Source organism: Ahaetulla prasina, chromosome 2 (genome assembly GCF_028640845.1).
Source record: "Ahaetulla prasina isolate Xishuangbanna chromosome 2, ASM2864084v1, whole genome shotgun sequence".
In the NCBI taxonomy this organism is placed as follows: Eukaryota; Metazoa; Chordata; class Lepidosauria; order Squamata; family Colubridae; genus Ahaetulla; species Ahaetulla prasina.
Window position 1 is genome coordinate 257,189,407 of NC_080540.1, and position 15,843 is coordinate 257,205,249.

Sequence of the window (15,843 nt, forward strand, 5' to 3'; positions counted from 1 at the left end):
GATTCATGATTTCAAGGCAATTTTAATTATTCAAGATTTTGTTTAATTAAAAAGAGATCATCGATAATTGCATCAAACCTGCAGCAGTTGCTTAATTTTTTGGCAGGCATAAGTAGCAGGAATAGTAGGATCATGTGTTTTGGGCTTGGCAGACCAAAATAACTATTGTATAATATTACTGATTTGCCAACATGACTCGCTGTCATGGCTAACCTCTTACTTTGAATATTGTATTAAGCATTGATTGTATAATTTTATTTTAATATATGCACTACTATATTAGACATTATTATGTGAGGAAAGGCTTTATAGTGCATGTAGTAGTCCAGTAGCAAGCACACTACAATATCTCAGGCCCACACTGTCCAGTTCCATGTAGTTTTATTTTTTATTTTATTTATTTATTTTATTTGTCACAACAGTATATCTAACCATAAGCATGAAATAACTATACGATATATAAGCATATATATAAGCATAAGTATATAATAACTATACAAAATTGGATACAATCAAAGGGAACATTAGGACAGGAACAATAGGCACGTTGGTGCTCTTATGCATGCCCTTTACAGACCTCTTAGGAATGGGGTGAGGTCAATAGTAGATAGTTTTTGGTTAAAGCTTTGGGGATTTTGGGAAGAGACCACAGAGTCTGGTAGCACATTCCAGGCATTAACAACTCTGTTACTGAAGTCATATTTTCTGCAATCAAGATTGGAGTTGTTCACATTAAGCTTAAATCTATTGTGTGCTCGTGTATTGTTGTGATTGAAGCTGAAGTAGTCTTCAACAGGAAGGACACTATAACAAATGATTCTATGAGTTAAACTCAGGTCATGTCGAAGGCGACGGAGTTTTAAAATTTCTAAACCCAGGATTTCAAGTCTGGTGGCATAAGGTATTTTGTTGTAATCAGAGGAGTGGAGAACTTCTTCTTGTAAAATATTTCTGGACATGCTCAATTGTATTAATGTCCGAAATGAGGTATGGGTTCCAGACAGGCGAGCTGTATTCAAGAATTAGTCTAGCAAATGTTTTATATGCTCTGGTTAGTAGTGTAGTGTTTCTGGAGAAGAAGCTACACAAGATTAGGTTTACAACTCTTAAAGCCTTTTTTGTGATGTAGTTGCAGTGGGCTTTGGCACTTAGATCATTTGACATGAAAACTCCAAGGTCTTTAACAGGGTGGGGGTCATCTACAAGGTAATGTCCATCGAGCTTGTATTTAGTGTTCAGATTCTTTTTTCCAATTGTAAGACAGAGTATTTGCTGGTTGGAGTTGCCAAGTTTTAGACCATTCTGACACAAAGTCAAGGTCTTTTTGAAGGGTAGCTGTATTGTTGGTAGTGTTAAATAGTTTAACATCGTCAGCAAAGAGAACACAATTACTTATAATATGGTCACAGAGATCATTAATGTATAATATGAAGAGTGTTGGTCCAAGAACGCTGCCTTGGGGAACGCCGCTATTGACAGGAACAGGATTTGATAGGGCACTGCTAGTTGTCAAGATCAAAGAAGCAAGAACAATATGACTTTCAGGAAGGAATCATTAGTGCTAGTCTGAGGTAAATATAGAAAAAGTAAAAACTTTAAAAGGGATTTCTCAGCCTTGGTGGATTATTTAAGGTAGACTTTTCTTAAAGTACTTTTGCTCAGCAGCTGGACTGATATGCCTCTTCTGAGATAAATGTTCAAACTTCTCATCTTTGCTTACCTACAACCTCTCTCACACAAAATAGATAAATCTTAATCTCTCATTCTATATAAACCTGCCTGAGCATATGCTAACAGAAGGATGAGACATAAGTGCTGATAAACCACTTTTGCACAACTGATAAAACTATCGGCCAGCTACTCATTCTAATATCAGAAAGCCCAAGATATTATTCAACTGCCCTTCCCTCTTTTGCCCCTATGTGGAAATAGCTGCAACAAGGTCTGAGACTGTGTACTTGTGCTATGCAACACTTCATATTCAAGTAGAAAATGTCCTTCAAAGTGTGCGTGGATATGTATGCAGAATCAACTGGCAATCCAGATAATATCTGACATACTAATATCTGGTATTAATAATAACTATGTATTATTAATTATAATAAATCTTCATGGCATTTGGCTCATGTTAATTGCTAGGATGGTGTGTTTGGAAACAAATTAGTCTGAAGCAGCAGTTCACTTCATGTGACAATTTTAGCAGACCTAATTTTTGAAATTCACTCCAGTTGCCAATTTTATGATTCCTCACTTCTAGGAAGACTTGTTGGAAAAACCTATGATTCTAGTTCAGCAACTGCTTCATTCAGTTAAACAATATAAGGAAAATCTCCAAACATCCAGTATGTGTATACTTTGTTTTATAAAATAATTTTTTAAAAAATTACTTAAATTATTTGAATTCCAGAACATTTTGAGAAAGCTGCCGTCAGTTTGCGCAGTACGTTTTGGGCATAGCTGGCTGGGAAATTCTGGGAATTGAAGTCCACACATATTCAAGCTGCTAAGGTTGAGAAACATTGCTATATATAAATAGAATTTCCAGGTGAGAGGAGCTGAAAACCAGTATGATCAGTTCCAGCTTTATAAAATGTAAATATTTACAGGAGTTATGCAATGTTCCCTGCAGCAGACAATAGGTAGGTATGCTGTGTTCTATCATATCACATCCATAACAAGAACTAGTTGAGAAAGTTTCTACAACCATAATGCACATTAATCTTATGTGCAAAACAAGTTGTCAATTAAAATGTCCTATATTTCAGTTTAAAAGGGTTAATTCACAACTTTAAAAAAAATATTAAATGATCATCCAACTGTAAATCCAGTGACTCCATCTCAATTGCATTACCTGACTCTGTGGTCTCTTCTCATAACCCCAAAAGCTTTATTCAAAATCTATCCACTGTTGACTTCACCACATTCCTAAGAGGACTCTAAGGGGCATGCATAAGAGCACAAACGTGCCTACCATTCCTGTCCTATTGCTTCTTCATATATATATATATATATATATATATATATATATGCTTATACTACCTTGTTTCTCCTCATATATATGTTTATATATTATATAATCTTTTGTGTTATGCTTGTGTATATTGTCATGACAAAATTAAATAAATAAATAAATAGTTTCCAGAGGGATTTGTTCATCTTCATGAGTAACTTCTCATTCCAATAAAGAGTTAAAAAGTGTAAGTACTTCACAGGCCTATAAATCAAACACTTCCTTTATAATAGTCATCGTGCTCTGATAATGGAACTTCATGGTTTTGTTTCAGAATTGATATGGGAACCAGACAGCTTTCTCCCCCAAGAGGCTCTTTATAATTAGCTTCACAGGCTTTAAATCAGTTTCGCAAAACCTTAGTATTTATAAACCTTTCTAAAAGAAACTTTAAAATCACCTCTTTGTTGTATATTACAAAAGATTACAAAAAGATCTTAGAAAGCTGGAAAAATCTGATTTTTCTTTCTTGTTAAACAGAGTAAAGAGAATCCCACTGACAACTGTTAAACTTGCTGCTTCAAAGGTTTTTCAATCTTAGAAGAACAATAAGAAAAGTAAAACTCCAAAGTAATTACAAAAAACTCCAAAGTGATTACACGAACCTTCAATCCTAAAATGCTGAATTTATAGCTCAGAGAATGATGGAACCTGCAACTTCCAGCTGATCACAAGAGCGGCTGTAAAAATAACAGTTTCTGCTAACTACTCACAAAAACCAGCTGTTTGAAGTGCTGTACATATAGATAATATCCAGTTTTCTCTTTCTTCAGGCTGTGGAAGGTCCGTTTTCAACCTTCCCGGGCTCCGGAGGCTCTCTGTAGGTTGGAAATAGGCCCATTTTTGCCCTCCACAAGCCTCTGGGAGGCCTGTTTTCCATCTGCTCCCTGCACTTACCTGGGATCCAAAACGGGCCATGTGGGGACTCCCGGGAGGGGTGGTGTTAAGTTCGGGCAATGACGAGGCAGGAGACGATACAAGTGATAACAGCTCTTTGGTTTATTGTGATCCCAACGAAAACCAACAGGCAAAACCCCTCTTTAAATAGTATTTTGGCTGAGGCATCAGCCAATCAGCAACGTGCAATTTCCCGCCCAAATTTCCCTCCTGAAATTCAAATACATTACACTCCTCCCCTCCCAGAACACATTGTACCATATTTACATAGTTTTTTGCATAACATTTGCATGTTATTTTTCCACATAGTCACGCAGGTAGACAGGGCGTTTCCTAACTCTTTCTGACCTGCGCAATTCATTCCCTGGGAGTGAGTCGAGCTGGTCAGAGGGACTGTTTGTTCCTCCCAGCTCCTCCTCTGGGCCATCCGGCCCTGGATTATTGGCAGAGTCGTCCCTGCTGTCCTCTGGAGGAGCCGGTTGGTGTCGCTGGACTTCTTCAGAGTCAGCTAAGTTCTCCGATCGCCTCGGGCTTGAGTTAGCTGTTGGTTCAAATATTGGGTAGTCAGGGTCTGGCTGTTTGGTTTCTGGATTGTTTTGTATTCTTTTTCGTAATTGATCTATGTGGCGTCTCCACACTCGGCCATCCCCCATGTTCACTATGTATGACTTTGGGCCCGTCACTCCTACAATTGTTTCCTTTAGCCACGCTGGGCACTCACTATAGTTATGTGCCCATACCGGGTCACCTGTCGTCATTGTTCTGGTTCTTCCCTTTGTGTTTTGGTACCCATCAGGGGAGTATGTTGGGTTTAACCAATCTAGGGGGCACTGGAGTCTTCTACCCATTAGTAACTCCGATGGGCTGCGGCCGGTGGTCACACACTATGTTGGACTGCCAGGAAGGTATCAATTTTGGATTGCCAATCTCCTGGGCTAATTCTAGATAGCGCTTCCTTGGCACTGCGTACGAAACATTCTGCAAGTCCGTTCGTCGCTGGGTGGAAAGGCGCCGAGAGGACATGTCGGATGCCCTCTTCTGCCAAGTACCCCTCAAACTGGGTGGCCGTGAATTGTGGGCCATTATCGGACACTAGAGTGTCAGGCAACCCGTGTGTCACAAATAGATGCCTCAATACTGTGATTACAGCTTCCGCTGTTGTGGTTTTCATGAGTAAAATTTCTAACCACTTTGAGTAGGCATCTACAACAATTAAGAAGGTCTGCCCATGGAACGGCCCGGCAAAATCTATGTGGATCCTGGACCAAGGACCCTGGGGCTTCTCCCAATCCCTTATGGGAGCTGTTGGGGGTAGTGGCCTTGATTCTTGACATGCTTGGCATTTCCCTACCCGGTCGCTAATGTCTTTGTCCATTTGTGGCCACCACACGTAACTTCTCGCTAGGCTCTTCATCCTCACAATCCCCGGGTGGCCCACATGCAATAGTTCCAAAACATGCCCTCGTAATTTCTCCGGAATAACCACCCTATCCCCCCATAACAGACAACCCCCTTGTACCGACAGTTCCGAACGCTTTTTTGTAAATTCTTTAAAACGATCCCCCGGTGCAGTGGGCCATCCCCTCTGCACCCAACCAATCACAGTTCTTACGACAATGTCTTTGTAAGATGCCCTAGTCACTTCCTTAGATGTGACTGGGCCAGAGTCCAAAGAGTCAATTAACAAGACGGGCGTCCCTGGGGTCGGGTCTTCAATAGTCTCTGGCAACGGGCATCTACTTAAAGTGTCCGCATGTCCCAAATCTTTGCCCGGTCGGTGAGACAGTTTGTACGAATATGCTGCCAGGAAAATAGTCCAACGGGTCAGCCTGGGCGATAATACAACCGGTGTTGGACGGTCCCCTGCCAAGAGTCCCAATAAAGGTCTGTGATCCGTGACTATTTCAAATTGCCGCCCAAACAGGTATTCGTGGAATTTTTTAACCCCAGAAACTATAGCCAGGGCTTCCCAGTCTAGTTGGCTATAGTTCCTTTCCACTGCGGACATCGTGCGGGAAAAATATGCGATAGGGGCTTCTGAACCGTTCGGTAACCTGTGGCTGAGGACAGCCCCTACCCCGTAGGGTGATGCATCACAAACTAGTACTAATGGCAGGCTATCGTTAGATAAGAGATTCTTAATGCCTTCAAATGCCTTAGCCTCAACCCTGCCCCAAGTCCAAACATATTTTTTTGCTAGCAGTTTATGTAGTAGTTCGGCTACCGTTGCCTTATTTTTTAAAAATACCGCATAGAAGTTTACAAGCCCCAAAAATGCTTGTAATTCTGTTTTATTTTTTGGGGTTGGGGCCTTTCTAATGGCTCGCACTTTGCTCTCAGTTTATTATTTATTTATTTATTTATTTATTTATTTAAACTTTTATACCGCCCTTCTCCTGAAGGACTCAGGGTGGTGTACAGCCTACATTAAAACAGTTAAATATACAAACTTAAAATCACAATTAAAAAACTTATTCAGTAAAGGCCGAAATTAAAGTCGTCAAATTGACCATAATTAAAATACCCACTAAAATTGTTAAAATTAAAAAATTTAAAATTCAGGCCAGTCCCGCTTGGATAAATAGATAGGTTTTCAATTCCCGGCGAAAGGTCCGAAGGTCGGGTAATTGGCATAAACCGGGGGGAAGTTCGTTCCAGAGAGTAGGTGCTCCCACAGAGAAGGCCCTTCCCCTGGGGGCCGCAAGCCGACATTGCTTGGCGGACGGCACCCTGAAAGACCCTCTCTGTGAGAGCGCACGGGTCGGTGGGAGGCATGAGGTAACAGCAGGCGGTCCCGTAAGTACCCGGGCCCTAAGCCATGGAGCGCTTTAAAGGTGGTAACCAAAACCTTGAAGCGCACCCGAAAGACCACAGGTAGCCAGTGCAGACTGCGCAGGAGTGGTGTTACCCGGGAGCAATGTGATCGAGTTTGGCAAAAACCTGTCCCTGTCCTAACGAGTGCAATAAATGTTGCACTACGGGAACGGGGTAAGCACTCTTTTGCAATGCTTTGTTAAGCGTTGCCTTATAGTCAGTGCAAATCCGGACTGATCCGTCCGGTTTGACTGGGGTCACTATTGGTGTCTCCCATTTTGCATGGTCGACGGGGACTAGTATTCCCTGGCTTACTAATTTGTCTAGTTCCCTGTCAATCTTGGGTTTTAGGGCAAATGGGACCCTCCTAGCTTTTAATCTAATGGGAGCCACCTGGGGGTCCAAATTGAATGAAATGGGGGTCCCCACGTACTTGCCCAGGCAGTCTTGGAAAACGTCCTCGAATTCTCTCAACAATTCGTCCTTTAGGTTGACTCCGCTTCTGTGAATCCCGGTTACTTCCATGCCCAAGGCTCTGAACCAGTCCAGACCTAGCAAACTGGGCAGGTTTCCATCTACGATGGTGATCGGCAGGGTTTTCTTGAATTGTCCATATTTCACTCTGACAGACGTGACCCCTCGAACAGGGATTCGGTTCCCCTGGTAGTCTTGCACTCTCAGCTTTTGGGGTTGCAGCTGGCGTTTCGTGACGTCTGGTAGGTCCCTTGTGATTGTGTCCCAAGACATAATTGTGATTGATGAGCCGGTATCCACCTCCATTTTACACTGCACTCCTTCGATGTGTGTCTTGGTGAATATTTTCTTCTCTAGCCGTGTCGATGCGTGGCCCACTCTCACAGTGGTCTGATTCAACTTCGCGCCATTTTTGAATTGACCAATCCCTGGCCGCTTTGCGTATCTGGCGCCCTGTTGATTGGCCGGTTTGAATTTTGGGCGGGAAGGTTGAGAGGCTCGGCAGGCCTGAGCTATGTGTCCTTTCTTTTCACAACGCCGACAAATTGCGTCTTTGAACCTGCAATTCTGTCATTGGTGTTGGCCTCCGCAACTCACGCACTCGTCCCGGTCGCCTCTCTCCGGCCTCCCGTTGTGGAAGACCTCTTCCTCTTCTTCACCGTCCGATTCGGCCTGGATTTCTTCACTGTGGACTGGCGTTGCTTTCGCCGCGGCATTTGGCGTGTTCGGCTTTTGTAAGGTTTCTGCTGCTTTGGTGGACATCTTGTGTGCCTTGGCCTCATCCAGGGCTATCGCCAGGGTTAGGTTGCTTTTCGACAGCAGCCGCCTCTGTAGTCGGATGTCCCTGACCCCACAAATGAGTTGTTCTAATAAAGAGTCCTCCAAGTCTCTATACTCACAGTGGTTTGCGGCTTTCCTTAATGCGGCCATGTACACACTTATCGATTCACCCTCTCGCTGAACTCTTTGCCTCAACTCGAACCGTTGTATAAACTTCGATGGCACCGGCGCGTAGTGTGCTCGTAGCATCGTCTGTAGCGTTTGCCATGGCACCGACTGTACCGCCGTTGGTTCCGACAGCGATTCGGCAGTATCGAAGACTTCTGGCCCACAGTGGCTCAGGAAGTAGGCTCGCTTCCGATTATCCGATACTCCTTGCAGTTCGTTAGCTTTGAGGAAACACTCGAAGCGAGCCATGTACGACCCCCATTTCTCCTTGGCTGGGTCGAATGGCGCTGGCGGCGTATAGCTAGACATCGCTATGTATCCGCCCTTGATACTGGCTGGGTTTGAAGTTACGTTGCTCCTTCAGCTCTTTCCCTAGTCTCACTCCCTTCAAAATCCCACCTTCGTCGCCAATGTTAAGTTCGGGCAATGACAAGGCAGGAGACGATACAAGTGACAACAGCTCTTTGGTTTATTGTGATCCCAGCGAAAACCAACAGGCAAAACCCCTCTTTAAATAGTATTTTGGCTGAGGCATCAGCCAATCAGCAACGTGCAATTTCCCGCCCAAATTTCCCTCCTGAAATTCAAATACATTACAGGTGGAGTGGGGTGGGTGGGGACAGCCGGTCATCAAAACTACCAGTTCACCAAACTGGACATAAAATTTACATCTGGTTCACCTGAACCAGTCCGAACTGGCTGAATCCACCCTCTGAAAGTATCTCATTCATGGATATTTGATGTTGCGAAAAATGCTTCGGGTTACTTTCTTAGTCAGCGAGAAAGTACAGCTTGATTTTTATTTTGTGGGAAGTTTTTCTGTTTCTTGGGGTGGTTTTCTTCCCACCTGATGTCCTTTGGGGGGCGGGGGTCCCTAAACACACAATAGTAAAAAGTATGCATAAGTACAAATGCAGTTACTCTGACTACCACAAATACGCTGTTCAAAAGACAACTGGGTTTTCTAATTTTTTTTCCTTGAAAATATTTCCCTTCTCACCCAAGAACTAAAGAAGCTTCTTGGGTGAGAAGTGAAATGTTTTCAAGAAAAAACAAAAAGACAAGGAAGACCAGCTGTTTTTTCTTAACAGTACCTTTGGGACAACCATGACCTGGATGATTGAGAATCTCCATAGACTACTGTCACATATTCATTATCTAAGAAAATAGAAAATGTTGAAATGGCGGAAGGGGGAATGTGTTTCCTGATTTTCATAGTTAACTTCTTTTACTTCTTATACTGATGATTTTTTCCCCTTCTGGTTTGCTCCTTCACAATTGCCATTTGTGATACCAACCCTACCAATATGCCACCCTCCTCATATTGGATTCCCTGATGGGTGGGTATCTGTGGGTTAGGCTGGTTAATATTTAAAGGATGTTTGGCCCAGGCACACATCCCTTTGTACAACCCAAGGCAGCTACCTCCCCAATTTTGGCTATATTTACATCACTAGAATAGCTGATAGATATAAGCAAATAACACACCTCCTCCATTCAACCATATTATGCATGCTTTTCCTGGTTCTTGTGTTTCTAGGCTAGGATAATCAAGATATTTTTATTTCCAATATATAGTACAATGGAAAATAGTATACTCTTTGTCAGATAGATATGCTTTCAGTAGGTTTCAGATAATGTTTGTGTACAATGTCATTTACAGATGTAATATTGGTCCCTACTGAAGTTATATTAAATTTCAATCACTTCTTGAGCAAATCTGGAACTGATATTAATCAGGAACTGATATTAATCAGGAACTTAAAATCCACGTACAATTGAACTTTGTCTATGGGCATGGACTGTACAGCAATTAAAGTACATAGATTAAAAAAGACCAGGAAGAACATGAAATATTTATTTTCATTCTTAGGTCATTCAACCAAGAGATTTTTTTTTTACAGGCAGAAGCATGTTTGTTTCTCCTGTGCATTAATAGATTAAAAAAGATTTGAGGAAAAAGAAGAAACGTAGATAATCCAAAGTAACAGGTGACCACCTATGCACCTCTACATCAGCTTTAAGATATTTTTTTAATGGTGATTTTTTTTAATGCCTGTTCCACGTTGGATCAGAAAATCAACAAGATTTTCGTTGGATCTCCTCACCCATCCCAAAAATATTTTGACTTCTTTTTATAATAAATACCACCATTTTGACAAATGCAGAGTTATGTATCACCAGTATCCCACTTAATCATGTTATCAAACATTTCCTGTGGTGGTTTTATACTCTGACTAGGTGGCTCAGTGGCTAAGACACTGAGCTTGTTGATCAGAAGGGTTGGCAGTTCGAATCCCCCTGTGTGAGCAGCGGGTTGGACTAGATGACCTCCAAGGTCTCTTCCAGCTCTGTTACTGTTACTGTTCTTTTAGGGTAGTAAAATCTGCCAAGTCATCTGAAACATAGCTGGACCAAAGTGATGATTAATATCTTATCGGCAACAGGGTGTAATGACTAAATAATTTGGGACTTTTCATCTCTGTAGAAACTTGAGACTCTTAAGATTGGAATTCCTACACTTGAATCTACTAGTAAAATTTACTAGGCTAGTTATATATGAGATAGGGTCTTTTTTGTGGTGGCAGCAGTCCTTGTAAAATATCCAGCTACTGTATCTGTGGATGGTTTCTTTTTTGCTAGCTATTATAAAGTCAGAATGATGAAAAATGCATTGTAAAACAGGATGTAAATTTCACTTTTGGATACATGAGTTGCAATATCACACACAGGTACAGCTGGTGCAGAATTTGTGTTGCAATGTATGCATGTGGTCTAATTAGTTCCTCACTTCATGGGTATTTTATAAACAGCCTGTGAAGTTTTGGATATTCCTAATAAACTATTACATGAATTGTTTCACTTGTTTATTTGTACAATGTTTACATCTGTAATTATATTAATTTGTACTATGTTGTTGCTCTACTTTTATTTTTTTTAAGAATTATTTTAATTTTTAAATATTTCAAATTGCCTAAAAAAATCTGATAAACATGGTTTCAATTAATCAAAGTCCAAAGAGAGCTCTTTCTTTCCACTGTTCACTCTTTTAAATTTGTTCACTAACAAATCTAAACACCGTTATCTTTATTTTGCTCATCTGAGTCAGTTTCCATTGCATAACGTATATAACATAATATGTAGCAATGGATAATTATGTAGTGATTGTGGGTTGTTGGGGAAATGTCATGCTGCCTCTGCTGTTGTGGGGGCATTATAATTGTCATGCTCTTTGTCATGCCCTAAAGCAGTGTTTTCCAATCTTGACAATTTTAAGATGTATGGTCTTTAACCACCAGAATTCTAGGAGTTGAAGTCCTGATATCTTTAAGTTGCCAAGGTGGAAAAACATTGCTCTAAAGATGTCTATGGAGATTTTCAGTCATTCAGACAACATGGTTGTCCCAAAGGTGCTTTTTCCAAGATGCAACTGGACTTTCTGGTTTTCTTTTTCTTTGCTGAAGAAGCTTCTTTGCTTTTTCTTTGCTGAAGAAGCTTCTTGGATGAGAAGCAAAACATCTTCAAAGAAAAAGAAAGAAAACCCCAGAAAGTCCAGTTGTCTCTTGAAAAAGCACCTTTGGGATTGCTTGAAAGCAGGGGTCTCCAAACTTGCCAACTTTAAGCCTGGAGGACTTCAACTCCCAGAATTCCCCAGCCAGCTTTGGTTTGCTTTGCTGGCTGGGGAATTCTGGGAGTTGAAGTCCTCCAGGCTTAAAGTTGCCAAGGTTGGAGACCCCTGCTCTAAAGAATACCTCATGCTCCCAGTGATTAGTTGGGAGAAACTCATTTGCTCCCACATTTCTTAGTGTACCCCATGGAGATTTCAATTTCCATGCTTTGGGCATAGAAAAAAGGAGATGATTGTCCTACTTTTCTATTACCTCCAAAAGCCATTTCTGTTCATTTTTTTTCTTGGAGTTTTAGTACACTGCCCACTCTAATAATGGCTCAGGGCTGTATTCAAGAATGCAAAGAAAGCAAGCTTTAAAACACTATAAAAACAAGATCACAGTGCATTTGAAAGCAATTAAAAATATTAAAGCAATTAAAACAAAACTCCTGAAAGAATAAAAGGCCCTGGATAAAAAAGTAGATTTTGATCTCCTACCTATCTCATGGAAGGGGAGGGGGGTAATTACAACTCAGCTAGCTTCATTTCAAGGCCAGGAGAACTATTATCATCCTGAAAATGAAAATAGTGAGTGCTCCCATCAGCCCAAACAGAATTGTAGCCAGATGTATCTGACTCGATTAAAAAAAAGCAAAATAGCAGGTCTTTTTTTATAAAGGCCAAACATACTCACTTTTATCTTTTTTCAACAATGGATTATGGGGGAGACATAATATTCCCCTTGAATAAAGTTTTAAATTGTTGTTAATCACAATAGAAAATCATACTTACATCAGACAGGAATGTCACTTTTCCATTTGTCTATTTGGGACATCCCATTCTTTGTGGGATTGGAAGACTCAAATTTAACTTCAAATCTTATCAATACTTTAAACTGAAAAGGAAAACTCAACTGCTTCCCAAAAGAGGGTGGGGGAAGAGAGATAATATATAACTGTTAACCCTTTCAGTTAGTCATTTATTTGGCCAGTCCTCCCACTGGCTTTAACGAACTCCTGTGTGAAATCTCCAGATAAGTCTGAAGTATAAAGTATTCACTTTTTTCTAAACTTGGGGACACCTAGTGTTAATGTCCACAGGTCCAGTTCAGAAAAAGTGTGTACCTTGGGCAGAGTGATGTCATGCCTTCCATGGTGCCATTGACAACTGTCATTTTTAACTGTCACAAAGCAGACTGTCTGCAACATTCCAGATGGGTTGAATGTCCTGCAATTAACATGGTTGGTAAAGTTGACCCATTGTCAAAAAGAGGGCTGTGAAAATATTTACAGACCCCTCACATCCTGGACATAAACTGTTTCAACTCCTACCCTCAAAATGATGCTACAGAGCACTGCACATCAGAACAACTAGACACAAGAACAGTTTCCCCCCCAAACGCCATCACTCTGCTAAACAAATAATTCCCTCAACACTGTCAAACTATTTACTAAATCTGCACTACTATTAATCTTCTCATAGTTCCCACCACCCATCTCCTTTCACTTATGACTGTAACCTTGTTGCTTGTATCCTTATGATTTATATTGATATTGTTTCCTGATTGCTTATTTGTACCCTATGACTATCATTAAGTGTTGTACCTTATGTATCTTTTCTTTTATGTACACTGAGAGCATATGCACCAAGACAAATACCTTGTGTATCCAATCACACTTGGCCAATAATGAAAAAAAATAAATTCCAAATTCTAAATTCTAAATTCTTGTTTTTGCCACGAGCTGTAACAATTATCTGGAATCACCATTTATTAAGACCATAAACTGGAATGTGGAATCTACTGCCTGTCCCAATATCGTGATACATTTTGCCACCCTCAGGAAAGCGTGGGCATCGGGGATGGGAACGGAATCGCCCAAACCCCAAAACTACAAGTATTAAGAAGCCAACTCTTCAGCTCAGAGTCCGGTGGAGAAAGGAGGAGGCAACTCCAGATTTAGTACGGACACGGGTGACATCTACCGGCTCCAACTCTTCTTCACGAATTCATGCGCTTACTCTTTCCTCTCCGGTGGCTGCTATTTAAGGGTGAGCAAAGCGGGGGTGGGGGGGGTGGGGAGAGGCAAAGGGGAGCGGGGGGATGGGGGGTGGGTGGGCTTCGGTTTGGCTTCGTCTTCCTGGCGGCTGTCTCGCTGGCAGATCTCCTTTCTCCCCGCTGGGCCGATTCAGGCGCTGATGGGAGCTAGGGTGGCGCGTTTTCTTGGGCATACGAGCAAACTGGTCATTCCAGTAAAGAGAAACCTCAGGTCACCGCGCCGAAGGTTCCACCTTTGTCCTCTCGCAAGAGGGCTGGCTTTCTTCATTGCCTTTCGTCTTCCTAATTTTTCACTTTGCCGGTTCTTGATAGCGGGCCCGCCTTTGATCGGTTCTTCTCCCTCTGCCCTATGTAGGCAGGCAGGCGCTCGGACGACAGGTGCTTCGGACGCTGAGGGGGGCTTGGCGGCCGAGTTTCTCCCGGCCCCTCCGATCGCGCCATGAAAAAGGCTGGCTTGGAGAACCCGGCTTTCCAGTCTTCCAGCCCGGATCTTGTCGACCCTCGGCTCCCTCCGGCCACCCCGAGTTACTTACAGTCGCAGAGTTTTGACCCAGACGAGCAACTCTGCGGGATCGGCCGATGCACTCCTCAAGCCCTGCAAGTCTGCAACAACGTCAAAGGCTACTTGGTCTTCTACAGCCTCCTGTCGGTCTTCCAAGGTAAGCGGGAGGCAGCGGGAGCCCATTCCCGGGGACGGGACTTTTCATCAGGACTATTGAGTTACTATTGAGTTGCCTTGGCGACATTAGTGTTCCGCTCTCCCTCGGATCTCCAGCTCTCTTTCCCATCGAATAAGAGGATTTAAGAACGGAGGAACCCCACTGCCCAGACGCTGCGCCCCTGAATTTTAATTCCCATCGGTTCTGCTGCGGGTAGACGGTTCCCTAAATTGAATGCCTTCTAATCTGATGAGGATAATATCGGTGCGCTGTCAAAACAATTAGCGGTAATAAAAATGCAAAGGGTGGAACAAAATGAAGCCCGAGACTAAAATTAACCAGCACTTAAGGTCCTGTGGGAGAGGTTCATCTTTACAGGCATCCCTAATACAAGACAAAAGTCATGACCGGAGATATCCACTGGTGACCCAAGAGTGACTCTAGAGAAGCCCTGCCTCAGCCTGTGTGTCACATAACCAGCCTCTGACTGGGATAGGGGTGCATCAGCCTAACAAGTCTGAAGCGGGAAAAGAGCTGCTTTGGTCCTAAACTACGTTAAGGATATAAGGATTAGCAGGAACGTTAAATTGTGTCTGTTAAACAATTGGTTAACCAATACAGATCTTTCAGTGCGAGGATTGTACATTCCTTGCACTTTGCACTTTGGCAACTTAGTTGGCTATTTGTAATTCATTTGTAACTTATACTTTTCAAGGTAACTTAGTGTAGAACCCACAGCAGTAAACTAAGCAGTATCTATCTATCTATCTATCTATCTATCTATCTATCTATCTATCTATCTATCTATCTATCTATCTATCTATCTATCTATCTATCTATCTATCTATCTATCTATCTATCTATCTATGAGTCCTTCGGGAGATAGGGCGGTATATAAATGTTATTAATAAATAAAATAAATAAATAAATATCTATCTATCTATCTATCTATCTATGTGTATGTGTATGTGTATGTATGTATGTATACACACACACAATCTGAGAATCCAGTGGCAGGTGAAAATCAAAGAGGGTCCCAGGTTTCAGGTTTCATTTTCTCCAGGAAGTGCGATTTCATGTAAAACTTTTGAACCTTAATCTCTGAATCTAACTGCTTGTGAGTCAGCCCCGACTGGATTTAACTTCAGTTTATTCTTCCAAATCCCACCCATTCTGTAATGTAGACAGCATTAAGAGTAGTACAGGTAGTCTTTGAGTTACGGCCACGATTGAGACCAACATTTATGTTGCTAAGTGCAACATTTAAGTGAGTTTTGCCCCATTTTATGACCCTTCTTGCAACAGTTGTTAAGTGAATCATTGCAGTTGATTCACTTAGTAAGACAGTGGTTAAGTGAATGTGACTTCCCCATTG

The 15,843-nt window shown here is 41.9% G+C and overlaps 2 protein-coding genes across 9 annotated transcripts in view; one reads left to right on the forward strand and one right to left on the reverse strand.

The window, feature by feature from the left end:
* Positions 1–4,348: 4,348 nt before the first annotated feature.
* On the reverse strand, positions 4,349–13,662 carry LOC131191846 (uncharacterized). Of its 3 annotated transcripts, none has more exons than XM_058170375.1 (3): positions 13,358–13,662; positions 7,155–9,017; positions 4,349–4,448 (listed from the first exon to the last, which is right to left on the reverse strand). In XM_058170375.1, exon 2 carries the CDS (start codon positions 8,450–8,452, stop codon positions 7,766–7,768), a length of 687 nt encoding a protein of 228 aa, XP_058026358.1. In that variant the 5' UTR covers positions 8,453–9,017; positions 13,358–13,662; the 3' UTR covers positions 4,349–4,448; positions 7,155–7,765. The 3 variants fall into 3 exon arrangements, with proteins under 3 accessions (XP_058026358.1, XP_058026356.1, XP_058026357.1); XM_058170373.1 differs by having other exon boundaries at positions 12,546–13,662; XM_058170374.1 differs by lacking the exon at positions 13,358–13,662 and having other exon boundaries at positions 7,155–11,735.
* A 6-nt stretch (positions 13,663–13,668) lies between these two features.
* SLCO4C1 (solute carrier organic anion transporter family member 4C1) overlaps positions 13,669–15,843 on the forward strand; it is a 93,096-nt gene continuing 90,921 nt past the window's right edge. For 5 of the 6 annotated variants that reach the window (XR_009153584.1, XR_009153583.1, XM_058170369.1 and 2 more), the window contains exons 1-2: positions 13,669–13,802; positions 14,165–14,468. Coding sequence is in view for 4 of the 6 variants with exons in the window: in XM_058170369.1 (XP_058026352.1) it covers positions 14,249–14,468 (220 nt within the window). In the remaining 2 variants the exon portion in view is untranslated. Of the gene's footprint in view, positions 13,803–14,123; positions 14,469–15,843 lie in introns of those variants that run through there. The other variant, XM_058170368.1, reaches the window with a different exon arrangement.

Excerpts from the sequence above, each read along its gene's own strand:
- LOC131191846 (XM_058170375.1), bottom strand. The coding sequence starts at position 8,452 with ATGTCTAGCTATACGCCGCCAGCGCCATTCGACCCAGCCAAGGAGAAA.